We start from the raw sequence: 27,800 nt of genomic DNA, 5'->3' as shown, positions 1-27,800 counted from the left end.
AAAAAAAAAAAACAATTCTTCAAATAATTGCCACTTTCATAATCCGTCAAAATACATTTTTTTTTTTTTTTTTTTAAGTACGTTTTAAAATTTTTACATTTTGCTGCAAAAAATTGTGCGATTTTTAAAATATCTCTGAAAATCTATCGAATAATCTTCCGTTTGGCGCGGCTTTGATCTCACTTTCCTTCGTCGCGCGAATAACAACGATAATGAAAAGAGCAATAACACCGTCACACTTTTGTGAGAGCTCTCGTACAAGCGCTTCGTTTCCAAGGGCCAGAAAGTCAGTTGATAACGCCTCAGTATATGACCTCGTAGACGGTGGCCTTCTTGTCGCCCGAACCAGTGACGATGTACTTGTCGTCCGTCGATACGTCGCAACTGAGCACCGATGAGGATTCCTTCGACTGTAAATATAATCGACAAATATGTCGTCGAGAGTGAGCGCGATAACAGTTGTACATCGAGTTGATAGAGGCAGAGGTAGAAAGAAAACGAACGAGCAAGAAGGAGAGAGAAGAAGCAGGGAAGATAGGACGTTGTGAAAGTTTGAGAGCGTCGAGGCTCGTTTGCTCGTTTTATGAAACATCAAAAACGTAAACATATTTACGAGCACTATCGATATCTATTATTATTCCGCCGCTTTGAATTCCGCTCGATAACGAAATTGCGTAGCGCGCGCGATTATTCATAAGCTTTATAATAAATCACTTTTTTTTTTTTTCTCTCTTACTTATCGAGTCACGACTCGATAGCTCGTTTATATCGCGTAATTATGTAGGCTTCTTAATGAGCCGTTTCACGATCGTCTCCGACGCCGTCGTCTCACCTCGTCTTGTCTCACGCGTAACGCCGTACTTATTCCCCGCGTGAAAGGTGCGAGAGCAATTTATGTAATTTGCACGTCGAGCTTGTAATGAGCGCACAGATAATTTCGAAATTTAAATATAACTTGAAATGACGTTCTTCTTCCTTTACACGTCTATTTTTATCTTTTTAACATTTTTTGAGATTATTATATATACCTACGTATATAAAAAGAAAAAACAAAAAGAAAAGATAAACTAGGTGGTACCAACCTGGAATATTGATGCTCCGTAAGGAGTACGCCAGGCATTCAATAAGTTATCTTTTCCGGTAGACACAAACCATTTGCCGCAGGAGGCAAATCTCAACGACAGTACGCAGGATTCGTGGAGATGCAATTCATACTTGTCCGGTTTCGTTACATGTAGGACTTCGACATGCGAGTTCTCCATTCCGACTGCCAACCATTCGCCAGTTGGGCAATAACCGAGGGAGAAGATCTGCGACGCAAATTCGTGATGCTGAAGTTGCCTGCCTTCGCGGAGGTCCCAGGACCGCACGGTATTGTCGAGACCCCCCGTCCAAAGTTTCAAACCGTCGGCCGAAATATCTATGCATGAGGCGCCGTCGGTATGGCCTTGGAATTGTCTGAGTAGCACTTGATTATGTAGATCCCATACAGCGATGTGTCCGTCGCTGCAACAGCTGAAGCACACCTTCGAGTCTGGCGAGATTGCCAAGGCGTAACATGCCGGTGCCGAGGATGTTAGTTCAGCCTTGATCCTCGGCGTTGGACTGGCCAAGTCCCAAATACTCAGTTGACTCGCTTCACCGCCAACTATCAACGTCCTTCCGTCCGGGAGTAACTTGACCGACCTGTGCATTAGAGGAGCGCGCAGCGAGAAGGTTTTTTTTAGTATCGGCCATGTCGATTCGTCACACGTGTTGAGTGAAAAAAATAAAACGTATTCATCTCTCGTCTCTATCAGTTTTACCTGATGTAGTTGTCGCGTTGCAAACAGTCAAGCTGCGAGACTGGTTTCACGTTGCTCATATTTGTCTGAGCAATGTCCCAGACTTTGACGCAACCCTTACCGCCGGTGTAAACATACTTTGTCGGGTTCGAGATGGTTACTGCGCACACTACCTCGCCGTGATTCAAGGTATTAATCTGACGCGCGTGATGCGGTATGCCTGGACTGTTGAGAGCGTCCGGTGGGAAAGGCGACGGTTGCACCTGACCGTCGAGTACATGGTAGCTATACGCACTGCGAAACAATTTCGTCTCGTAATAATTACAATGATTCTCCTCCCATCTTCGCCTATGTTAATTATCAGTTACGGCGCAAGTTGTTTATTTTAAATTTAGAACGAGTTTCCGACAGGTTAACCATTTGTTTGTAAGTGATCCACCTTTTTGGGCATTAATTTAAGAAACCAACCATTTGACTTGAATCAAACTTACAAATAGCAGATTAATGCTGTACAAGAAATATTTGGAATTGATTTATTATTTGTAAAAAGTAAAATTTGAGAATGTGATGTACTGTAATCGGAAATTGCAACCCGGATATCTTAATGCTGTTAGGTAACAAATATTCATTCAATGCCCAAATTGTCCGAAAAAATAGACCAAACCAAACAACCAGAGACGCTTTATGTTTGACCGATTAATTTTTTACTCGCGTAATTTTAATGTAATAATTTAATAAGAAAAAATATGTATCTATCTTTAAATCGGTTTCATTGTATTATTTGTACCATTCGCACAAACTACAATGTCACTGCAGAAATATAGATTGCACTCTCATTGAGAGAAGCGAATATCGTATGTAAATTCTACGAAATGGATTGAGATACTCACGGTTTGCCTCCAGGTATGGGTCCCACAATTGGTCCCACTGAAGCCCTTATAGCTGCGTGCGGGTCGTACAATTGTAATGTCGAAGGTCTAGGTGTTGCGTAACCGTTGTAGGCCAGAACGTCGACCGGATGTTGGCCGTGCGCCGTCGGCACGAGATTATGGGGCGGAGGCGGACCAGGTGGATAGTGCAACGCACCTGGGTAAGAGGAGGTTGGCGGCAGAACAGCTCCAGGTACCGATGGAACCTGCAGCAGTTTGCTGGAGATGGACGACGTCTTTACTCCGCCGCTACCGATCACCGTCGCCGATCCTGACGTTGGCGTCAGTGGCTTCGAGATCGGTGTCGTCGGTTTCTCGCGATCAGTCTCCATCTTCTTGGTCGACGGCGTACTGGCGTTGCTACTAGTGCCGCTTCTGGGCGAGTGCGGCGGGGCCAGGGCTGCGTCCCTCTTCGACGTTTGTACGCCGGTAGATCCTATCGTCGGGACCGTTATCGCCGATGCCTTGTCAAGGCCATTCTCACGCGGCGATGTCGTGCCATTTGCCACAGGGCTCGGTGGGCCGTCACTCGCATCATCCACGATTAGATCCTGGTCACTCTTTTCACCGTCGCTCTGCGTGAAGGAAGCACCGATAATCACGCGTCTTATGTCTCCGGAGGCAATATAATTTTCTGTGTCGCCTAACGTAATATATCGATCTCACGAAGAAGCCGCCACTTAACTTTTCACAATTATTCCTCGTAGAAAAATATTCGATCGATGTCAAAAATTTTTTTAATTTCAAAAATTTTCTGGTAGAGTGAAAGAGATTGAAGAAAAAAAAAAAAAAAAAAAAATAATTATTATCTATTTTCATTTTACAGCGAGGACTGATGAAGATTGAAAGTATTTCTCGAAAACACCATCAACCCCATTGTATGGAGTCTGGTTTGTCAGGATGAAAATATGAGCAAGGTAATTTTTTTGTTATTAAGTACTTACATGTACCGCGATCTCCTTATCCTCCTTTTTTATCTTCTTCATCGGGTGTATCGGATGATCGTGGTGATTTTGTGAGTGATGAGACTGATGAGAATGATGAGTGTGAGTGGCCTCTTGTGGTGTGCGTGACCGGCTATATTTGTCGGCCGGCGATATCGAGCTTCTCTGTAAAACGCAAGGGGTAACGAAATCTTCTCAAACCAAATATAGAGATAAATGACTCATTCGAATTACTACGCAGAAACGTCTAGGATGAAAATCGCAAGGTCGATTTTTGAAATATCTCGAAATACTTTGAAATTACAACGTTTGATAATAGAAAAATCTCTTAAAGATAAATGTGTGTGTTGGCGAATACATTATCGTATACAGTCAAAACTCTTTCACCAGTTCACTATTCGCGTTTCCAGAATATTCGCGGAATAAAAACTTGTAACCACTCTTTTTATTCGCGATCGGAAAATTTGCGGTCCAAATTTCAATTCTCTTCTACATTGGTGAACTCTTTATGAAAATTAATATCTCGATGAAGAGAAGTCTGATTTTTAAAAGAAAGAGCAATGGCCGAGTATAAGCTTAAATTCAGGAGTTTGCAAAGGACCGTAAAACAAGAAAAAAAATTACCACATTTCTGAGCAATCGTACAATAATATTTAAGTAATTTGTTGCAATTTTAAAAACGCATGGATCTCAGAAAATATGTTGTAATTATATTGAGTATTAATTACGTGTTTGATTGTTAATTTAAAATAAATAAGCCATCTTTTCAATAAGATTTTTTTTAATTTTTCATTTTCTTGGAACGCATTTTCTATCCTTCCATACATTTGATCACACAGAAAAAAAAGTAAGTGTCAAATCAAAATTTATATACTCATATGAACGCGTTCATTGCTTCATATATACGCAACAATTTATAATCTTGTTAGAAGAATTTTAAAATCTTAAATTTCAACAATATTATAATCTTATTTCAATACTACGATTGTAATTTCAAGAATAAAATAATTATTTCAACTCTAAGAAAATTATAATCTTCGATTTGACCACGTGTGTTATTTTCTATCCAATATTCTTTCCTCTCCATTCAAGAAAATTATTTTTAAATAACAAGAATATATACTTTTTTTAGTTGAACTATACAAAATATCTTCATCCCAGCAAATTTTCTTTGTTTAACGCAATGTAATCTCATTTCAAGATTTACATTTTCAAACTAAAGATATTGTCAAAGTAAGAATATTCTTTTTTTTCTGTGCATCCTATTCGCGTTTTTCATTTTCGCGATATTTTACAGGAACCCATCTTCCACGAATAAGGGGCTTTGACTATATATATATACGTTAAATCGACACACGTGATACGAAGAAGAAGCAGTCGAACACAGCGGGTTTCTCGCCTCTCGTCTCCTCCCCCGTTAATTCCGTGGATCTCGTTAATCTCGTTTAACAACAGACACCACGCGGCAAGTACACAGGCTGGAACAACGATCAGCCACATATTCCCTGTGGCGCCGACGAACGTGACAAAACCGTAATTACCCGCGTCGACGCGGGTTATTATCAATCGTCACGCGAACGCTCGCGATAATCGATTTCGACTTTACCAGCTACTATACCGCCCACCTCTCGATATCCACTCCACCATTGCGAACGTATTAAAATGTAACTTTCATCGACGTTGCATCGCGCCGATTTTTCACCTGCCTGACGCGTTTCAATGAAATATCAATTTAGCAAGCGGCGAAACGTCGAGACGCGAGCATACGATATAATCGCATCTCTCACTGCTATTGTTATGTGAAATTTATTTATTTATTTATTTATTTATTTATTAAGTGCACCCAGAAAAATTTTTCTCGAGCACGGAGGTACCGACGTGTTGTTGTATATTTATCACAAATAAATATACATGGAGTGAATGAGTTATACATGACACAAATAGAACTCGCAAACAAACATAAGAACAAAAAAGTCAGAAAGAGAGAGAGAGAGAGAGAGAGAGAGCAAGTTTATTCGGTGATTATATATAATATACGACAATGTTTATATTTACAATTTAAAATAATTATACGAGCAGATGTATAGCGCTTATAAAAAATCAGGTGTATATAAATCCAGCGTGTCAGAGAATTCGTACAACAAAATCTAATAATATCGCGCGTTTCAGTATAATAAATTGCCGCGAACGTCTCTGTGCAAAGAGGGAAAAGTTGGCACGCATCGTCGTGTCATGCGTAAACTCGGTTAATTCATAATAGAACGTAATGAAATTCGAGACGACGAGACGCATGTAAGCGAATACACGGAACTAACAGATCGTAATTAAAGGGAGGAAAACAGGAAAAAAGGAGCGCGCGCGCGCGGACCGGCTCTGACAGCCGATAATGATTATAGAGTGGAGCACCTCGACACGGCAGAGGAGACGAAGGGAAGAAAAAGCGTGGTATGGAAAAGAAGCGCGATCGCGCGAGAGAGTTGAGGGACCCCAGAAAGTAGTGCCCGGGCATCGGACGTAGCGGGCGAGGAGAGAAGAAAATAGAATGGCGAGAGGCGGAATGAGAGGGCGTCGATGGGCGTTTCGCGGTCCCGCGATGATTACAGGCTCGGCAAACCCGTAATACAAGATATACCCTTTCTTTTTCCCCTATGTTATTCTTTCTCGCCTTCCTTTTTCTCCACCAACCACACGACTTTCAGATGTAGATGCGCGATGTTCCTTCCAGAGGAAGGACGCGTCCGTTTTTTAAAGCTTACACGTAATTTGTAGATTAATCGATGCTTTCATTTTTACACGTGAAAAATCTTATTTCGGCTACTTGACAGCGTTTCTTTTTTTTTTTACACTTGACAACCCTTATTCCGCGGGTCATTTCTCTTATTGTTAGTATCAATTCAAAAATATTTTTCAAATTTATCCTGGCCTTTATCAAAGAAGGTATATAATTTGTTAAAAGATGATACAAGCAGAAAAGAATTATGAGACTTTATTTCTTCAACAACCGCGATTAAAGGAAAACATAAAAATCACTTTAAATAACGTAAATATTAATAACTTGGTTAGAAAAATAATACTGACATTCTTTGAAAAATCTTATTTCAACTACTTGACAGCGTTTTTTTTTTTTTTTTACACTTGACAACCCTTATTCCGCGGGTCATTTCTCTTATTGTTAGTATCAATTCAAAAATATTTTTCAAATTTATCCTGGCCTTTATCAAAGAAGGTATATAAATTGTTAAAAGATGATACAAGCAGAAAAGAATTATGAGACTTTATTTCTTCAACAACCGCGATTAAAGGAAAACATAAAAATCACTTTAAATAACGTAAATATTAATAACTTGGTTAGAAAAATAATACTGACATTCTTTGAAAAATCTTATTTCAACTACTTGACAGCGTTTTTTTTTTTTTTTACACTTGACAACCCTTATTCCGCGGGTCATTTCTCTTATTGTTAGTATCAATTCAAAAATATTTTTCAAATTTATCTTGACCTTTATCAAAGAAGGTATATAAATTGTTAAAAGATGATACAAGCAGAAAAGAATTATGAGACTTTATTTCTTCAACAACCGCGATTAAAGGAAAAAATAAAAATTACTTTAAATAACGCAAATATTAATAACTTGGTTAGAAAAATAATACTGACATTCTTTGAAAAATCTTATTTCAACTACTTGACAGCGTTTTTTTTTTTTTTACACTTGACAACCCTTATTCCGCGGGTCATTTCTCTTATTGTTAGTATCAATTCAAAAATATTTTTCAAATTTATCTTGACCTTTATCAAAGAAGGTATATAAATTGTTAAAAGATGATACAAGCAGAAAAGAATTATGAGACTTTATTTCTTCAACAACCGCGATTAAAGGAAAAAATAAAAATTACTTTAAATAACGTAAATATTAATAATTTGGTTAGAAAAATAATACTGACATTCTTTGAAAAATCTTATTTCAACTACTTGACAGCGTTTTTTTTTTTTTTTACACTTGACAACCCTTATTCCGCGGGTCATTTCTCTTATTGTTAGTATCAATTCAAAAATATTTTTCAAATTTATCTTGACCTTTATCAAAGAAGGTATATAAATTGTTAAAAGATGATACAAGCAGAAAAGAATTATGAGACTTTATTTCTTCAACAACCGCGATTAAAGGAAAAAATAAAAATTACTTTAAATAACGCAAATATTAATAACTTGGTTAGAAAAATAATACTGACATTCTTTGTCTCCTATATTTTTGCCACTTTCCACACCTCTCCTCTCGCCCCTAGGCGCGTCAAAAGTATAAATTGCAATATGCGGCACGCACTCGTATGCGAGGTACGCTGAAGCGGCGCTCGTTGCACTCTTGACGCGCGCGCGAGTCAAGTTACACGCGCGTAATGTGCGTGTAATACACGAGGCCGCAATAAGTGCCACTCGGTCGAGTGCATTGTACATTGTAGAAGCTGTACGCGTTTCATATATATATATGTGTGTACATTGTATAACAAAATATATTACTTTCACAAAGCGCAACATAGTCATTGTGTAAATGTTCCGTCAACTTTCAGAAGATTCAAAGATTTTGTAACGCTTTCTTCATCTGACTCTTTGGTTATAAAATAACATTTATTAATGCATTTACTTGTTTCCACATATAAGTCAAAATATACATTTATTATATTTTATGTGAATTATAGTACAGTTATTTTATTTTAATGTTATTGAATACTCTATTATATTTATTCAACAATTTTTTTTTCTAAATATATATAATATATTATGTAATCGAGTTTTTTAAATAAAACTAATTTAATTTTAATTTACATTAAATACAATAAATTCATATTTTTACTTATTCATGTTTGTATTGCGCTGTAAAATAAATTTTATTCTCAATTGAAATACATATGTAAAGAAGATGCCCCTTCAAAGTTTTTTTAAAATGAACATAACATTCATAAAAATTGTTACGCTTCGTGAAAATACTATATTTTACTATAAGTATATTTTAGCTAATTATTAAGTATATTGAAACATAAACGTAAGTGATAATGTCTACATGACCATTTACGCTGCTAATATATAAGAATCGTTCCCATTCGTAATCTCATTGAGATTCATAATGTTTCTACATCGCAAGTTAAGTAATTTGTGATAAAAATGAAAAAAATATGTTACTCACGTGTCTCTCCTCTGTCGAGCTTAGACCTGAAAGAAAAGAAATGCACATACAATATTCGTTGAAAATTTAATTATTTAATCTATAAATATAGTTTAGTTTTTTTAAATTTAGTCTGATTATTTATGCTTACAACTTTTTATTACGGTTATTTCATTGCGCTCAAAAAGACTGAAAGAGGAGTCCGAAACGTTCGCCACTTACTTGTCATATTTAATTATTATTTAATGATTGCAACTATTCTCATATGTATTTTTAAGCGTATCAAGTTATACAGTATATCTTTTTAATGTTATTTATTTTATTTTATATTGTTCTGCGTTCCTGCTCAATATAGCGCACTTATTGTTTCAAATTTTATAAATATAGATTTCTCTCCCATAAATATATCAGACTACCGATTAGAATCTTCCTCTCTCTTTTTGGCTGAAAGACCTTACGGTGTATAAACTTTTCGAGATATAATTTACGTTAGATCTACATATGCTAGATGATTTTAATAAACGAGCTCACTGATACCAAAGCACTCTTTGTCTTTACTTGAGTCTTTACCAAGTACGTGTGGAATGCACGAAAGATAAGTATACACGACATGCACGCGTGCTGACGGCATATAAATAGTATAAATAGTTCGCTGAGACTTTAATTATACAATCACTGCTAAAAGATCTTTATTAAAACTGACTAATTAATGTGACTAATGCTTCTTCTTTTGCGATTTATGACTCCAATGAGTACTCGTTCATACAGCCCGGTACGATTAACGCGACCGTTTTTTATTTCACTAACAATAAGATTGGTTGAGAAAGAATGATCGTAACACATGGTCCAGTCTCTTCTGCGATTAAAATGAACAGATATAATGTATCAAATATTTTAATTGAAAACAGCAAAAACCTTTCCGGGTATTATGCATATAAATATATGTCTAAAACTGATAAGATACGAAAATCGCGCGTGAATATTGAAAACGATGGAATATCAAGTATTGCGCATCGATAAAATGTTAATAACGCGCCGCGTCATAAAACGGCGGTCAGTAGCTATCTAGAGGAGGGAGGCAAGTGCTCATATAAATGATCTTCATGCATATTTATGTGCGCTTTTCGCTGAAAACCGCCGTTAGCGCGTCCGCTAACAGGGTGACGCAAACACGCCCGCTCCGCCGAAAGCGGATACCCGTAATAAAGCGCTTTGAACATTTTCCGGGGCGAGAGAAAGGGAGAGGGAGTGATCCAGAGTCTATATATGTACATACATTTAATTTTTTTTCTTTACACCCTCGCCAATCTTTGCGACTTTATAATGATCGGTAGACAGCTCGCTTTCACGAATACACGTTAAAAATCACAGACCTCTATACACGGGAAAAAAACATTTTCTATTTTTGTTGAAATTTTTGTGTTAAATTTTTTACACATTATTTGTGTTATTTGTTTACATATTTGCCTTCTGTTAAATTAACATTAAAATTAAAGTGGGACACGAGAAATGTATCAAATTTAACACCAAATTTTTTACCGTGTATCAAAATAATTTTGTTGCTACCAGTATATTGGTACTCTATTCTCGAAAAAAAAAAAAAAATTGTTGCGTTGAAAAAGGATCTTTAATAGTATATCGATAATATGCATAGGCATCAAATACCGTTGTAAAAGAGAAATTTTCATACTACCGGTATGAACATATAAATTCGTAGCGCATTCATAATGTGTATATTTCACAAAATAAATTAGGAGAATATAAAATATAAAGTATGTAAATTCATTTCTTTGCTACTAATTACAATCGCGTCTTGTTATTACTTTTGCATTCTTCTATTTACAAATTATGAAATACAGATCTATATAAACAACAGACTCTGATGGTTGAAACGAAATTAACGCAAGATACCATATACTTTTTCGAATTGCTAAAGTTATAAATATTATTAACCCTTACTCCGTATTGTTATTTTTGGCACCTTCTACACAGAAAAAAAGTAAGTGTCAAATCAAAACTTATTATATACTTATTATATGAACACGTTCATTGTTTCATATATATGTAACAATTTATAATCTTTTTGGAAGAATTTAAAAACCTAAAATTTCAACAATATTATAATCTTATTTCAATACTATGATTGTAATTTCAAGAATAAAATAATTATTTCAACTCTAAGAAAATTATAATCCTCGATTTGAACATGTGTTATTTTCTATCCAACATTCTTTCCTCTCCATTCAAGAAAATTATTTTTAAATAACAAGAATATATATATTTTTTTAGTTGAACTATATAAAATATCTTCATCCAAGCAAATTTTCTTTATTAAACGCAATATAATCTTATTTCAAGATTTACATTTTACAACAAACTAAAAATATTGTCAAAGTAAGAATATTCTTTTTTTCTGCGTAACTATACAGATGGGTCAGCGTATTTTCGATAAGTTTATTAATATGTCAAAGTGTTTTAGAAAATCTGAAAAAATGTATATACCTTCTTTGAACATTCTAAATAATAAATTTGAAAAATAATTTACTTAAATACATTATTTAATGATTATTTATTTGTTTTCGCGAAATTGACGTGCTGTTAGAAAAATCGCAGACAAAAATGAGTCATCAGTACGGAGTGAGGGTTAAGTATTTTAATAAATGACAATCGAATGTCGTAAACTAATTAGAAATAAAAGCTGAAGAACTTTCATCATCCAATATAGGAAAATGCAACAATCACGTGCGGCTGCATAGATAGATATCGAAGATATAGTTATGGCCCGAGTTCAGAGTCGAGACTTACCGCCGTTGCTCTTGAGATCATCCGGCTGACCACGATGGATATCCGGCTTGCCGAGCATCGACAGGGAATGCGCGGCGGCGGTCGCGCTTGGGGTCGCGGCGACCGCCCCGGGCGTCATGCTGAGGCCGAGCAAAGCCGCGGACGCGGAAGTCGGCACCGGAAGCCCGGCAGCTGGCCCCAATCCGGGAAGTCCAGGTAGACCCGGATGAGCGGCTATCGCCGGTGGTATTTGCTGAGTGTGCATTTGCTGAAGAAGCCGCGGTATGTCTTGCCTCGGTTGCTGTAACCACGTATGTAAAATAACCTTCGTAAATCGATCGTGTGTGTATATTTGTGTGGTTTTTGTTGTATAATAAAGACTCGCTAGAAAGGCAAATTAACCGGTGACAATGTGCCATCATATTTAGCCGGAGGAATTTCATTATGAGCGTAACAATATATTATCATACGAAAGAGAATAGAAAGCGTACGAGAGAGAGAGAGAGAGAGAGAGAGAGAGAGAAAGTCAGAAAATTTAAAGCACGATAAATATCGCTATATTTATCTTCGCAAAAATATGTAGATATTAAAAAAAAAAAAAAAAAAAAAAAAAAAATTACTATTCCATGCAATGAAGTAGAAAAATTTGTGTGTTATCTCTGCGATCGCAACATCGAAAAATCTGTGACTCCCGCGGACACGATGCACGTCGAAAATCCTGGTGTTCGTTCCCCGGCGCGTGAAATGAAACGTAATAGTCCCAAACGAGGTTTAACGCGCCGTGAATAATACGGGCAACGTGTGGCAAAGCGGAGGAAGGGGGTGAGAGGAGGAAGGGAGGGAGGGAGGGAGGGAGGGGGGAGGGAAGAGGAGCGGAGAAAATAGCGGGAAGAGAGGATCGGAATCACGCCACCATCATCGCGTTTTGCCTCCGGGTAGAAGCGGCGGCGGGGAGGAGGGGGGAAGATGAAAGAGGGGTGGAGGGAAATGAGGGGGATGGAGGACTATACGTTCTTCGCGCGGTGTTATTAAACGAAATATTGATTCAACCTCTGTTTACCGAATAATACATATTCATGAGGGTTAGCGCTTCTGTCTATTTATGTCTGTGTATTTGCCTTCATCGTCCCTTCGGTCGGCGCCGCACCCTTTCCCGCTGCGTTTCGCGTTACCCCACCACGCACGCCATCCCGTACTTTCCCCGTCGTACGAATCCCTTCGCCACGAGCCCCTCTCGACGGACCATAACACACTAGCACGCTAATTATATTTCGCGTAACAGCGACGCGCGTCGCGTAATGACAGATTGGCGAGATTGCGGTTTGCGTCGCAATGACCTTGTCCGGGCGATTATTCTTTCGCGCTTTCACCCTGTCATCAAAGACGACGTCTCGATTAAAATATATCCGCGTGAAACCACGATAAAGCAAAATTTTTTTCTTTCTTTTTTTTTTTACTTTATCCAAGTATATAAATTGTCTCGTTAAATATGTGTCAAGGTGTATACTCAAATTCTCTAAAAAAATTCCCTGAGATCTTCCAGGTACTTTTGTTCAGAATTTCAGGTAAAATTAAAATATTTTTAGATGCAATTTTCAAATACGCTTATTTTAAGCAGATTTTAAACTTAAAATATTGTAAATTGTTATAAAAAAATTTTAAAATAAGTACTTCTTTGACATTTTTTTAAATTCCCCGAATCCTAACGAAATTCCATGAGAATTCCATGATTTTTCAAGGTATAATCAAATTCCTTGAAAATTCCAGGATCTTCCAGGGACTCTTGTTCAAAATTTCAGGTAAAATTAAAATATTTTTAGATGCAATCTTAAAATACGCTTATTTATTTTAGCGCATCATTTTTTGACATGAACAAAAAACATATATTTTAAACTTAAAATATTTGAAATTATTATAAAAAAATTTTTAAATAAGTACTTCTTTGACATTTTTTTAAATTCCCTGAATCCTAACGAAATTCCTTGAGAATACCAGGTTTTTCAGATTTTTCCCGGGAGTATACACCCTGTGTGTGTGTGTGTGTGTGTGTGTGTGTGTGTGTAAAGACATATTAAAATATGATACATTAATAAGTACAATTAGAGTATTATTAGGATTACAAAAAAAAAAAAAAAACGCTTTTATTAAGAAAGAAACGTAATTGTGCTTGTGGTTTAATAAAAGTTTTACATATACATTGATTTGCTTGCACGATGCGATTCGAGTTTAAATATCAGTTTTTTTTTCCTCTAACGCGCACGTTTGTTTTGATGATAGCAACGAGGCCACGAGGTTGAGAAATTATTCAAATCATGTGCGCGAGAATCAACTCGGAACTCAATTATACGCAACACGTCTACCGAATGCCAATCGCGTGTTTCGATCGCGTGCGCAATTGTGTGCAAATACGTAGTAGCACTGCGAAATGAAGAAAGAAACGCATTGTCAGTATCGGAAGCCGTGAAAAACATTAACAGTGACCAAATTATGAAATAGCGACCAAAAGATAGGCGCAAAATCATTGTTGTTGGAACATTTAAGAAGTACTCGGATAGTCTGTTCGCATGCTGTGTGTTTCTTACATTCGCATGTACTTACTCCCGCTATGTTATTTAATTCTGTCACTGTAACCTGCTTTGCCCTTTCGACAGCAGTTGCGACCTGCTGTTGATGTTCTTGAGAAAGAAACGGGAGAATTTGGACGATGATAGCGTTCAGTCTCTTTGATATTTCCATCTGCAAAAGCAAAATGCACATCCCGTTGAACATAAAAACATATAAAATATCGAAAAATTAATTATGACATATTAAAAACGTACGCAAATACAATTTAGTATATATTTTTTAAATTATATGCGCTAGAGCGCAATAATAATTTAATATTTTTTATAAAGCACACACAATATTTGTAATTAAAACAAGCATGTGCAAAGAGAGATTCTCTCTCGGAATCTCTCAAATATATCTTTGATGTATCGTGAATGTGTTTAGCTGTTGGGCTCGACAAACGGATTAGAACTCTCGGAAACGAGATAGAGTGCTGGAGACATCGCGCGCGAGTAATAGTTCAGGTCCAGCGTAAGCCTCTCCCGGGCTACAATCCCGGAGAAACTCTGTCCCGGGTGAGTAATGAAAGCGCGAGTTAGACGAGGACGGCGATGACCGTCCAACGCCTCGTCGTCTTAAACGCGCGAGTAACGAGCGAGGCTGGTTACATATTTCTCCGACCGGGGAGCGATCCGCTGTCAACAAGACGTTCCTCTATTTTCGTCGCGTCCACGCACCGATGGTACGGTGCGTGTATGCGTAAATTCCGAGAATAAAGCACTCTCGCGAGCGACGCGAAGCATAAGATGCGGGAATAATGAGACGTATTTATGAAGCCAGGCCCTCCCACTGACGCGATCATTCGACAGCTCACCATGAGAATTTTCAGATAACTTTGTGGTTCTTTGAACCTGGTCAAGAGAATGCAACGGCACAGGACATTGAGTAATAGACACAAATAGATAAATTTATCTTACCCTACCCTATAGAAAAAAATATTCCAGAATGTAGAAAAAACTTTATATAAATTTATTATCAGCAAAAGATAAGTAAAATTGAAAAAAAAATATAGCGCATGTGACGTAAAAATAAATAGTAGTCGGAGAATGGAATTGAGACAATTACGTTATACATGATAAAAGAATAAAATACATCTAATGATGCATAGAAATAGAGATGCATACAAAATTTGCAATTTAAAATAATGACGATAGCATATAAATCCGGATAACACAAGAATGTGTTAGTATAATATATCGAGTCATGCGTAAACAATGGAAAATTAAAAAAAAAAAAAAAATTACGCTAGGAAAAATATAAAGCTTTGTCGGCGAAATACATTGAAGCAAAATGAAAATTTCTGACTCACATGCTTGTGCATCTCGACATTTAGGCCATACGACATCTCGTAATACTGTAACAGAAAGAAATTTTTTGTGATATTTTTCAGCAATTCAAATCAAGATGTATGTCAATGTGTGATTTATAAATTATTTTATGAGAAATGGGGAAATAATCATTTTTCCAAGGTCGATCAATCGAGTTCCATCGCAGAGATTTTCCGCGAATGGTTCAGCGAGCCGAGGCGGTTTCAATCACGCGCGATAACACGTTATTAATTATCGTTAATCGCGATAATGCACTCGAGTCTGCTGGTCGAGTGTACTTGAGAGGCCGGTTGCAGTTGCAGTTGCAGAGAGAGAGAGAGAGAGAGAGAGAGAGAGAGAGAAAGCGCACGCGGGAACTCACGAGTAATACGAGACGAGGAGATGAACGCATGTAAACGCGCATTGGCCGGGTTACAGGTTCTTAATTTTACGAGCCATTAGCCCGGTAATTATACGAGCGAATTAATTGCGCCATAAGTAAGTTATTTCATCCGGCAGATAGACGCAGGCAAGGAGACGAAGAAGAGGAGAGAGGGTGGGATGCTGGAAACGAGTATCCGGGGGATGAAGTGAAGTACGCTAACGGAGGTTGTTGAGATCGGTCGGTTGCAACGAAATCCAATGGCGCATTCTTTTCCCAGCGGCAATAACGTTCGTTACGACGGGCGATGTAACAATGTCCTTAACGTGTCCTTAACGAGATACGGCGGCTATCGCGGATGGGGCGGGGGGGGGGGAGAGGAGAGGGGAGGGGGGGAGAGAAACAAGCATTCGCGTATCAAATGGACTATAAGCAGAGATTAATTGCGTTTAAATTAGTAGTCCGCGCCTCCGGGCCGATTAGGTCGACGAGAAAAGCCGGGAGTAGCGGAGAATTAAAACTCTAACGATGAGTCGACGGCTATGGGTATAAAAATTGCGCGCTTTCGATTTAATTATCGCGCCGCTCGGTCGGCGCTCGATAAAAAGATAAATAAAAGGCTTTAACGCAAGGCGTAATACGAAGAAGTTGTAGACGTTGCTACGCGATTTCGAAACTACTGGTAATTTGTAGACTGTTCTCAAAACTTTCGAATTTTTTTAAGAGCGCCAATTTTCTTTGGCCAATTTGGGGATGATATTTTTTTTTCTCTGCGAGGCATCAATCATTTCCGAGTTATAAGCGATTGAAAAAAAAGAAATGGGTTTTTCACAAACTAAACTTTATAGAGTTAAGGCCTGATCTGCAACAGAGTGGTAAGAAATTAAGCACAGCTAAATTTAGAGAAGGATAATCGAATCAGATTGATTAATTTCTTACGACTCTATTGTAGACCAGGCCTAACACAATTACATACTTTAGTTAATTTCGAGTGGCGTTTACTTTAATAAAATTTTAATTTAGGGCTCAGTTACAAAGATCTATAGTAGCAAAAAAAAAAAAATTGGAAGTTTGCAAGAAATGATGACCTCTCGCGATATTTTCGCTTAAGAGGAAAAATTCGGAGGTTTTAGGACTTACACTCTGTATAAACGCTAGAAAGAACAGACGCTTAAAATATTATTTTTTTTAATTTAGCATCATCTTTAATTGCGCTTATAATTTTCTTCACACACTTCCGTGGCGACGAAAGAAAAATGGTTACAAAACGAAAGGGACTTGGAAATCCATAAATAACTCTGCGTCGCGGTGTGTTTGTCTTTTTTTTGCTCGTCGTGTTGTAGAAGATTGTCCACTTGGTCCAGTGGATCGATGACAAGGAGATGCTCGAATAGTAATGAGTTGTAGGCCGTCGTCGCGACCGAACAGTGTATTACATATTTTGTCATTAAACGTGCGAGATTAAACAGACGAGCACGCGCGCATCGTAGCCTAATTCAATGAGAGCCACTGGCTCTTACAGTCATTAGCTATGCACAGTAAGTGTGCGCAAACGCATATATATATATATATATATATATATATATATATGTTTGTATATATGTATTATCTATAGCATATCCGACTACGCGCGACATAACGAGCTAATGTAAAGCTCGGTCCCAGCCCTCGGTTGGAGGATGCAATTAATGCTAAGAAGCCGAGGTGGTTTAGCGGTCGAGCGAGCATGATTATTCTGGATATGGAAGACAGGAGACGAAGAGAGATAGAGAGAGAGGGAAGGGGACACAGAGGTAGTCGAGGAAAACGTTACGACATCTAACCGACACGACTAACTTTACGACATAGCAATGATCGTACTCACCATCACGTAGTGTCGCTGAATCTCGATCTTCTCGGTAGCCAGTTTCTCGCACTCCAGCTTCAGTCTGCGGAAAGAAAGAGAGAAGGTACGTGTCGTGAAACGCATGCGAAAACAAGTCGAGTCGCCGAGACGCGCTTGAATAAGCTCTGGCGAGAAGCAGAGGGAGAGAGAGAAAATCCGGAATAAGAGAGAAAAACCGCGAATCGCGAAAACCGCGTTTTCTTACGAATGGAATATGCTCCGCGTACGTGTGGCGAGCGAAAAGAAAAGAAAAGAAAAGAAGAAAAAAAGAGTAAGGGGAAGAAAACCTCATCCGTGTCGAGCAACGAGAAAAGTTTCGATCCGCGCGCGCGCGCGCGCTGCTGCTGCTGCTGAAAAATGCAAGACCCGTCTTGCCGGTATTCGTGAAACTCGAAGCTCGAGTTCGTATATATTCGCGAGCTGCCATTACGTATCCGGCGCACAACTACGTTGTATAGGATGGCGTGCAGCTGCGCTTGTTCCCAGACCTTTTTTTTTCTTTTTCCCTTTCGATACGACTCGCTACATCCTTACGCGCGCTTCCGCGTCGGACGAAAATGGAAGAAAAACAACATGGGAAAAGAGAGAGAGAGAGAGAATGAACTCGGCGCGTGAACAGGAAAATGTTGCGTTTTTCTCAAACGACGACAGACAGTTGCTGATACCGCGATAAAATTACGATAAGAACGTCCAATATACTCACGTATGGTATTGTGCCTGCAGGAAGTTAAATTCCTCCTTGATCCTGTCGCAAGATTCACCAATCGTGTACTTAAACGGCTGACCAGGTTGCGGTGGACCCTGTAAACAAAAAATCTCGCATTAGTCGGACTCGATCTAACACAATATACCTGATAGATATATATATATCGATCGTGTCCCAGAAACCCTGGCGGATTGATTCGCTCGCGGAGATCCTACGTCCTCCCATCCCGAATAATTAACTCCGTACAGCTGTTCGACCGCGAAAGGGCAGGGGTGCCCGCCATGCGAGCGAAAGTGATACGAGGTCCACGATAGATTGAAAGGGAGGCAGCGAGGGTGGCTGGTGGTAGATGTAAACATATACAGCTACACACGTGCATACGCGATTACACGAGGCCGAGACCCCGTTCGGCAATAGTCGGTTGCGATCTCTCGGCCCATGTGAGCCATGCTGCAATAGCAGCTCTCTCTCTCTCTCCGCGCGCGCGCGCGCGCGGAGAGAGAGCAAGTGTTAATTACATGTTTGCGGTGTCCGCGAGGATTACACGCTACAACCGAAACTATGAGCCTGCGCTTTCGTCGTGTATGAATACGCGCACGCGCGCGCATGTGTATGTACACGTCTATAAATATATATATATATATATATGTATATCGTTAACGACGGTATGTATACACGCACCACCACGTCCTTCGGCGAATCCGTAAATTACATCACGCCGAGCAACGACGTGATATTTGTTTACACGGCATCACGCGGGGTTAACATCGTACGACTTCTCCGATCCGAGTTAACGACATATGTTGAACTTAGTACAATGAATGAATGAATGAATGCTTGATTTCGAAACAACGACTCGACTATGGCATCGCTATTTGGAGACGGAGGAGAAAAGAGGTCAAAGTCGCCCGACCTTTCCGAGATACGCGACACGCGCTTTTCCTCTCGAAGGTTGTAGAGAAATCTGCTAACCCTAAATTTTCCTCAGGTTCCCTGAGAAATTTGTTAACCCAAAATTGTCCTCAGGTTCCCTGAGAAATCTGTTAACCCAAAAGTATCATCGAGTACTCTCTGGCTGGAAATTGTCGAAATCGAGAGTGGAGAACGCGAAGACAATAAACAAGAGGTGTGAGCGTGAGAAGAAAGAGGAATATACACGGGGAGAGGAAACGGATCTAGAGTCGGATGGAGGTCGCGGCGAGAGGAAGAGAGGAATTGCGGACAGGAGGATAGAGAGGAGGGTGCGGGCGGGCCAGCCAAAGGTGGCCACGACGAGGGAAGTTGCGGTTTTCGCGGTCACCGTGGTTGCGGCTTAGGCAAATTGAGATAGTTCGCAAACCACCGACCAGCTGACCCGACCGTCACGCCAGGATGCGCCAGGATGGCACATGCCGCATACTGTCGTACTCGATATGCGTCTCCTCCCTCTCCCTCTCTCTTTCCAACTTGCGAGGATTATAGCGAGGTCTCTCGACGATCTCGTAACGTCGTATCGGCTCCGTTCAATCGTTCATAAATCTTCTCCGCGATCCCTCGGGACGAGAATTAAACCGTTATAACCGAGGCAGATACCGACGGTATCCGGCGACAGCGATCGAGCACCACTGACGCACTGGGCAAACAGCACTGTATCGTATTTGTGTGCTTAGCCCGGCAAATGTTAGCCAGCATATCGCTTATGGTGCTTGTTGAGCGAGGGTGATGGTCGATAGTTTCCGCAGCGGTGGCGGGAAGGGTAAAGAGAGCCTCGACTCGCTCTCTCGTAGCGGTAAAGGTACTCGGCGTCGCGTTCGCATCAGGTTAGCGCCGATCCCGACGACACGACGGCGACGTGGACGCGAGCGAACCAGCCAGCACGAACGCGTACATCGTGTTTGTCCATCCGTCCATATAGGGCTGTTTGTCCTTGCTCTCGCTGTTTGAAGAACGTCGGGATCCCGGTCTGTGCAAACTCCTCATTATTGTGAACAGTGCACAGGGGATATAAAGCGCGTGCGCGCGCTCGCCCGGCCCGCCGAAGTTACACGTGTCAAGTCGCGCGTCACGTGCGCGCACACACGCTCGCGATTCTTTTTCTTTCCCTCTTCTTTTCGTGTGACGAGACGGGAGCAACGTAACTTTAGTAACCCGCGTGCGACAAGGACACTCTCCTCTTAACGAAAAGTCGCTAATTCCCGAGGCGAAATTTTTGAAATCCAATTCTCATAGTTAGTTTTTTTTATCGCAAGTTTCTCTCTCCTCTTATAACCGTTTGCGACATCCATATTACTAACGTTACTGTAGATTTTTTCTTTTAATTATGTATTTAAAATTGATAAAAGAGAGGGAAAATTTCCGAGATAGAGAGATGATCTAAAAATATTATTTTATGATTAAATTATAATGATTGCAATTAACACGAGTCCGATATTGCATCACTTATATATACGTATCGTGTGTGCCAAAACATTTCTTATTTACCATTTCGTTATCAGTCTAATTATGTTTACAAATCGGTACATACATATAGCCTAATGTCAATATTTTACAGCTGAAACACATTTCAGAAAACTCTTGAGCGAGAGAGTGGTTTGAACAGTCGGGCGAGCGTTTAATACTTCTTATCCGATGACTCTGGATCTTAAATTGGAAAATGTCGTCAATTAAATCACGAATCGAATTACGATCTCGATCAGGGAGGTGTTCTTCCAGATTGATTAGCGACGATTAATTAAATAGCTAAATGCGCCTTGGCGAGATCTAGACAATGCCACGTCGTTTTCGATGATAGAAATCTTGGCGTACTAATTCCATCGCGCTGTTATACTGATTAATCATAAACTCAATGATGAGGGAAAGAGAAATTTTATTATATCTCGGCGTGATACGAGAGTCAGATAGCAAGGTAGTAAAAATAACACACATAAAAAAAATATGACAAAAAACTTGACGTGATGTACATATATTGCAGAATGGAGAAGTAGATATATAAAAGTAGGATTATATATATTAAAATTGTCTTCTTTTTTTGTAGACAAAAAAATAGAACTCTTGCTAATTCTCTCTTTCAACAATTTTCGATTATTCAGATCTTTTATTACTTAGCATTTTAAAACATTTAATTTTTTTTAATATTTGAAAGGGTTTTTATATAACTTTATATGTATGTGTCTGTGTGTATGAGATATACCTGCATTATGTTTTGTTGAAAGATAAAATATTCACTATATTATTCCTATTATTTTAATATCTTTCTATTCATAAATTACGAAAATGGTAACATAATCCACATCTTGTCCATTTGAATTAATTTATTCTTTTTTCGTCAAAACGAATTTCATATTATCTTTTTCTCTAAAAACGGGCTTCATTATATTTAATGATGATTATGTTTTAATAATACTTATGCTTTAATTTTCTTTATCTTAAATATTCGTTTTTAAATTAAATAGCTTGTATATATATTGATGTGTACCTATATGTCAACTGTCACAATTTTTTTAAAGGACAGAGAAGTTTGATGATAAACTTGTATTTTTTCTAAAATCCTTATTTATTTTCCATTTCAAAACATATCATAATGTCAGCACACACATAAAACAAACACATAAACACACACACACACACACATATATATATATATATATAGGATTATAATTCGGTGAATGAAAAATCTAAAACCAAACTAGAAATTTTATCTCTTACACATTTTACATGCATTTATGTGGTTTTCGATTTATCTCTAATTGCATCGTACATAAAATACAAATGTAAGATTAAATACGGAATAACATACTAAACATGTTTCGAATAACTAAATACTTTGTCAATCGAAAAAAAAAAAAAAAAAAAAAAAAAAAGAAACTTTTGATATTATTATATTATTGCTACTGTTTATATTTATTTTGAGCTCAGCACTCGAACTTATATAATTAACTGTCAAAATATAAGTAGCTTCGGTTATCGTTCAGAATTACTACGTGTCGAGTCATGAACGTTAGTCTTCCATCAAATTTATATTAACTGATATATTGTGGAATGTGTCATATCTTTATCGCAGGATATGTACCATATAATAATCGACTTGACAAAGATCAATAAGATATATTTCTAAATACAAAACCTCGGAAGCCCTCGAGTCAATCTAAGCAATAGATCTAATTTCTACGAGTCAAGGGACGCAAGATGGTCTGTTTAAAAGGACCCGACGTTACAACAAGAATTCTACGTGTGTGTGCGCGCGCGCGCGTATGTATGTATGTATGCTGTGTACAAAGGGGAGGAGGCGGGGGAGAGAGACGAGGAGTATCCGTTGAAACTTTCCGCCTGGGGTTTCGTAATGATCGACGGGCCGGTTTACCCGGAAATAATATTTGTACAGCTTGTACGTAAACAGCCCTGGCGGCCCTGCAGAGTGCCAATAACCACCGCCTGTGTCAACTCGGTCAAGCACCGGAGCGTCAACGACGACGACGACGACGACGACGACGACGACGACGACGATGCCAAGAAGGGACAGCAATCGTCGCCGCGGATCGAAAGCGTCGACGAGGACGACGACATCCGAAAGCACGAGTCGTTGGATGGTTTGACTGCGACAGAGATAAGTAGCCGTCGCGTTATCCGTTATCTTCTATTTTCGTTTCCTTTCGCGATTCAGGTCACGTGATACGAATTAATCGAGAGCGTCGCGTCGCGTCGCGTCGCGTCGGGCGGGTTCCCCGATAATTACTAAATTTCTCACTGTCATGTAAATGCGTGACTCGATCTTCGGCATGGATTACACCGAACGGCGGACCTTCTTCGGAAATTGAAAGCGTATCATCCGCGTCGAGTATTAATCGAGCGCCCACGCGTTGCGCGTAATAATAGATTAAAGTCTTACGGGGTCACATTAAAAAAAAAAAAAAAAAAAAAAAAAATTATGAGACGCACCTCGTTTGCGAAAGTTTCCGTCGTCTGAGATTCTCGTTGGACGAATGTTAATGAGAGAAAGAGATCGGAGGGGGGGAGAGAGAAAGAGAGATGAGGTGGCCAACTGTTTGCACGTGACGAGATTTATAATGCTCGCGCCAATTGCACGTAACACGCTTCGCTCATTCCGCGGTGTAATTCATCGCGGTGTAATTACCAATGCATATTGCGGTTCTGCGGAAGTGAGCGCGAGCCCGCGCGGCCCGCAAATTTCGTGGTGCGCGCGCGATATCATTTCGCCATCTCTCTCCCTCCCTCTCTCTCTCTCTCTCTCTCTTTCTCGTCTCGATTTCAATTTTGTTCCCGTCTCTTCCTTCTCGCGTCACGCCGGGAAATAATTACAACGGGAGATCGGTCCGTGTCGTCGTTGGTGAAACACTAATGAGATTATCACCGCACGCGCGCGTTTGCGAAAGCATTTAGCGCAAACAAAAATGACACAAACGCGAAAGAAATACAAGTGGATATTTTTTTTCTTTTTTCTTTTTTTTTATTTGTATTTATTTATTTTTATTTTTTTTTTTTCCATCATATCCGTAATGCTAATAAGAACCTATATAGATAGACGTTGCTGGTTAAATTTTAAAATTGACCAATCATCCGCGAATAATCCCATCCACTCAAGATTCTCATCCGAGAAGCGAAGCTGGAGCCGTTAACGCTAATATGTACTTTCAAGACGGCGGGAGAGTAAGATTAACGCTTTATTTAAGAGAAATTTCTCGATGAAGGGGAATTCTGTCGCGGATATATCGGTGTGTGCCGCTCGCTTTGGAAATCTCTCCGAGGGGGTTCGTTATCGCCGCGCGACAGCAACGTGGAGGAGGGGGGGGGGATGATGGGGAGCGCAAATCCATTTTTACGCGACGCGGCTTTTTTCCGTGTGTGTCTATTTTTCCCACTTTTCCGTTTGACTTTTTTTTTCACCCTGTGCGTTTGCCGGACGGGGAGGATGGCGGGGGGGCGCACGGGGGGCAGGGACGCGCGGTTAATCGTTGTGTGCGCGCGCGCGATGGTACAGCTACAGATATAACGTAATTGCGGATACCGCGGGGGCGGCCCCTCGCCCCTCCCCACCCCTGCCCTCCTCAACCCCACCGCCCGCGATATATAGATTTATTTTCGTCGTTCGCGTACGAGCTTTTCCGCTTCGGCTCGCCGGGTGTTTACAGTCGAATGAAAATTTGCTCGGCAGCCAAATATTTTTCCGTCGTCGCTCGGCTCTGTTCGCGCGCGCGATCCGCGTTTCGTCCTTCCCGGTTCCCCGCTCCCTCCCTTTCCCCCCTCTCCCTCCGCCTCCCTCATTGTATAACGCGTGGGTCAATTTCATCCGGTATGTATTTATACACGGTTGCGCCCAGATATTTAGCGCGGGAACCTGCTGCGTGCGTGCGTGCGTGCGTGCATGCGTATATGACGCGAGCGCGGAACTATTAAGCATTAGAGAGAGAGAGAGAGAGAGAGAGAGAGAGAGAGAGAGAGAGAGAGAGAGAGAGAGAGAGAGAGAGAGAGAGAGAGAGAGAGAGGATGGGGGAGAGAATCGGGAGAAAAATAAATAATCGCCGGAAAGAATTTATTGTGGCCTAAGCTCCGCGCGCCAGCTTGGAAAACGTTAATTCGCCGCCACTACTTTTTAATTATCTCGTTACTCTGCGAGAGCGACGTTGACAGCGTAGAAGAAATAATGCAATTCATAGGCACGAGCGATGTGTATCTGGTAATAACTATGTACGGCGGGTAGATATCGGTCGATTAACTTCCAAGTTAGCGCAATTTATGAGCGCAAGACAAGAAGGGTAAAAAAAAAAAAAGAGACAATTTTCTTTTTGCAATTAACCCTTTGAGTCACGAATTTTTCTAATTGTCAGTATTTCATAAAATTTGGTGTATAAGGCTTTTTGGGGTCGCTGATTACGAATCCGTTGTCAGGTTTTCAAAATTCAAGATCCAATATGACAGACGAGATTTTCAAAATTTGATTTCCGCCATATTGAATCCCTATATTAAATTTTGGAAATTAAATTTTTTTTCCTTTAGATTCAGATTCTGCGATTTAAAAAAACCTTCAGAGAAAAAATTTAAAAAAGAATACAACTGTTACTTTCAATTTAGAAGAGAAAATAATGTTTTTTATATACTTTTTATCAAAAAAAAGGAGAATTTAACCAAAAAAAAAAGACGATGGAAAATTCTAAAAAAATTCTGAAAAATACCTTAGAGTGTGTTAAGATTATAAAAAAATTGCCGTATTTATTGTCATAATAGATTAGTAGAAAATGCATTTTTTCGTAAAAAAAAGTACTAATTTTGACTGTTTGTTTATATATGGTATTTTTGCAATTAACAATTAATGACTGTCCATATTTTTTTACATTTATTGATGTTCTAGAGACTCTGTAGAAACAAAAAATCCGGTATTTGTTGATAAAAAAGTAGTTAAAACAATAAAAAAAGGTGGGTCTCTGAGTGCCCCGCTGTGACTCAAAGGGTTAATTAGTCTGAAAAGATTAATTCAAATTTTCCTCAAGTCTATAAAAAATAGAGCAAAGTCAAAACGGATAGATGTAATAAAAACGCGTAAAACATGAACAAGCAGCAACGATATTTTTTATCAGCGTTAAGGTGCATCCGTAAAATTTCATTTTGAAAGCATTTTCCAAAAATGTGCGCGCGTAGAACCGATGAAAAAAAAAGTAAAGCCGTTTACAGGTAAAAATATCGAAATTCCGTAAGGAATGTTTTCACTTTAATTCGACACGATAGGACAATGGCCAGATTATGTTCAACCGTGACTGATCGATTTGCTTCGTTGCTTAAAAAAAATAGATTTCTACAGCTTACATTCATTCACTATAAACTTTTTTTTTGCCTAAGCAGATGACTATTTTACTTACGTTTAATTCCCATTCATTGTTCGCGTATAATTTACAAGAAACGGTATCTTGAAAAAAAAACCTTAACAAATACACTCCCTACTGATACTTCGTTACAAACAGTTACAGTTTTCAAATCAGTTTTTCAAGGTATCGCAACTTTTTTAATTTTCAACATTACATATATATAAATTGTATAATAATTAAACAAAAAAGCTTTGAAATCAAAATTCTTTTTAAAGTAAAGAGACGAGTAAAACAATATCATTTTATTATTTATTTCTTTAAATTTCTGTAATCCTTCAATAAATTGATCCCAAATCGTTTATTATTCAAAAGCCAAGAGTGTCTCGATATTTTTCTAGAGGAAAGATCAATTGAAAATTGGAATCTGCTTGCGTTCAAAGGAATTGGCGCTTACTGTGAGAATCGAAGCAAAGAGGACGAAGAGGTAGGTGGTGCGTTCGCTAACAATAAGAAAAGAATCTCGCGGCTCTAAGCACATTTTCGAGAAGCTACGCTTTCAGGAGAAACGGTATCGTTTTGCTTTTCGTATTCGATAATATTATTTGTAAGCAAAGAATACAGACATAAATGCAAATTTTATGTACCGGATGACGAGCTGCTGCCACGGCTACCGCTGCCGCGTTGATACCGGCGCTAGAGTACATATTACTCCAAAGTTTTATAATTACGTCACTACCGCACCTTTTTGGAAAACCGAGTAGGAATATTCTCACTGTTGGTCATCGTAGTCGAGGTAAAAAGAAACAAAAAAAAAAAAACCAAAAGCAAGGTATTGACACACACGTTCACACACAGAAATTGATATTCACAGGGTCGAATCACACGTACGGACACACGTTACGCAACATCGCTGGCAGAATATTTGTGAATCACGCATCGACGAAAAGACACGTTACACACAGCTGGCACAATAACTGTCGCGCAAAACGATCCACATCCAACGGCGCGTGTGTGTCAACTGACGCCTGCCGCCTGCCGTCGTCGCTGCCAATCGCCAAGAAACGTTCGTCCCGCCACCTTCCGGACGCTAGGTGTCGCGCTGGGACATCCTCCACGTGCTTCGTCACGGAAGCTGCCGTAAAAAAAAAAAAAATTGATCCTACGGAGACGATATGATTAGAAATTCCAGCGAATTACGATCGTCCGGTTTTAATTCAGACGGGGAGAAATGTGAAGAATAACGCAGGGAAACATCGAGGGGAGCTAATAATTTATGAATCACGATAACGCGTTCAAAGAGAGAATCCTTCGGCTCGTAATCGAATAACTCGAAGAAGAATTCTTTTTCAATAATGAGGAAAGTGTATTTCAAGAATGTGTGTAAAAAGAAAATGCATTTTAAAAAGAATCAGATATTTGTGAAAAGACGTAATTAGGATTACTGAAAAAGATGGTATTTTTTATCGTTACACGTGCTATACACGTGCTTTATCTGCCGAGTCGGGCGAACAAAAACTTTT

General features: G+C 39.2%; 1 protein-coding gene across 5 annotated transcripts; it reads right to left on the bottom strand.

The window, feature by feature from the left end:
* LOC140665646 (protein groucho-like) lies at positions 1–27,337 on the bottom strand. 5 transcript variants are annotated; one of them, XM_072891982.1, is made up of 12 exons: positions 26,904–27,333; positions 18,485–18,582; positions 17,761–17,824; positions 15,517–15,561; positions 14,232–14,336; positions 11,622–11,901; positions 8,838–8,863; positions 3,658–3,822; positions 2,675–3,288; positions 1,806–2,078; positions 1,083–1,686; positions 1–410 (listed from the first exon to the last, which is right to left on the bottom strand). In XM_072891982.1, exons 1-12 carry the CDS (start codon positions 26,982–26,984, stop codon positions 303–305), a joined length of 2,463 nt encoding a protein of 820 aa, XP_072748083.1. In that variant the 5' UTR covers positions 26,985–27,333; the 3' UTR covers positions 1–302. The 5 variants fall into 5 exon arrangements, with proteins under 5 accessions (XP_072748083.1, XP_072748080.1, XP_072748084.1 ...); XM_072891979.1 differs by having other exon boundaries at positions 2–410; positions 14,199–14,336; positions 26,904–27,337; XM_072891983.1 differs by having other exon boundaries at positions 2–410; positions 14,199–14,336; positions 27,022–27,329.
* Positions 27,338–27,800: the final 463 nt, after the last annotated feature.

The sequence above is a fragment of the Anoplolepis gracilipes genome, chromosome 5 (assembly GCF_047496725.1).
Source record: "Anoplolepis gracilipes chromosome 5, ASM4749672v1, whole genome shotgun sequence".
In the NCBI taxonomy this organism is placed as follows: domain Eukaryota; kingdom Metazoa; phylum Arthropoda; class Insecta; order Hymenoptera; family Formicidae; genus Anoplolepis; species Anoplolepis gracilipes.
The sequence above is the reverse complement of the archived record's forward strand: the minus strand, read 5'-3'. Positions and strand labels throughout refer to the sequence as shown.

Bases quoted from the DNA above. Each gene is read 5' to 3' on its own strand.
- LOC140665646 (XM_072891979.1), bottom strand. From the start codon at position 26,984: ATGTACTCTAGCGCCGGTATCAACGCGGCAGCGGTAGCCGTGGCAGCA. The intron at 15,562-17,760 runs GTGAGTACGATC...TTTCTGTTACAG, and splicing joins TTCAGCGACACTACGTGATG to TATTACGAGATGTCGTATGG. The intron at 11,902-14,198 runs GTAAGTACATGC...ACGTGGTTACAG, and splicing joins AATTAAATAACATAGCGGGA to CAACCGAGGCAAGACATACC.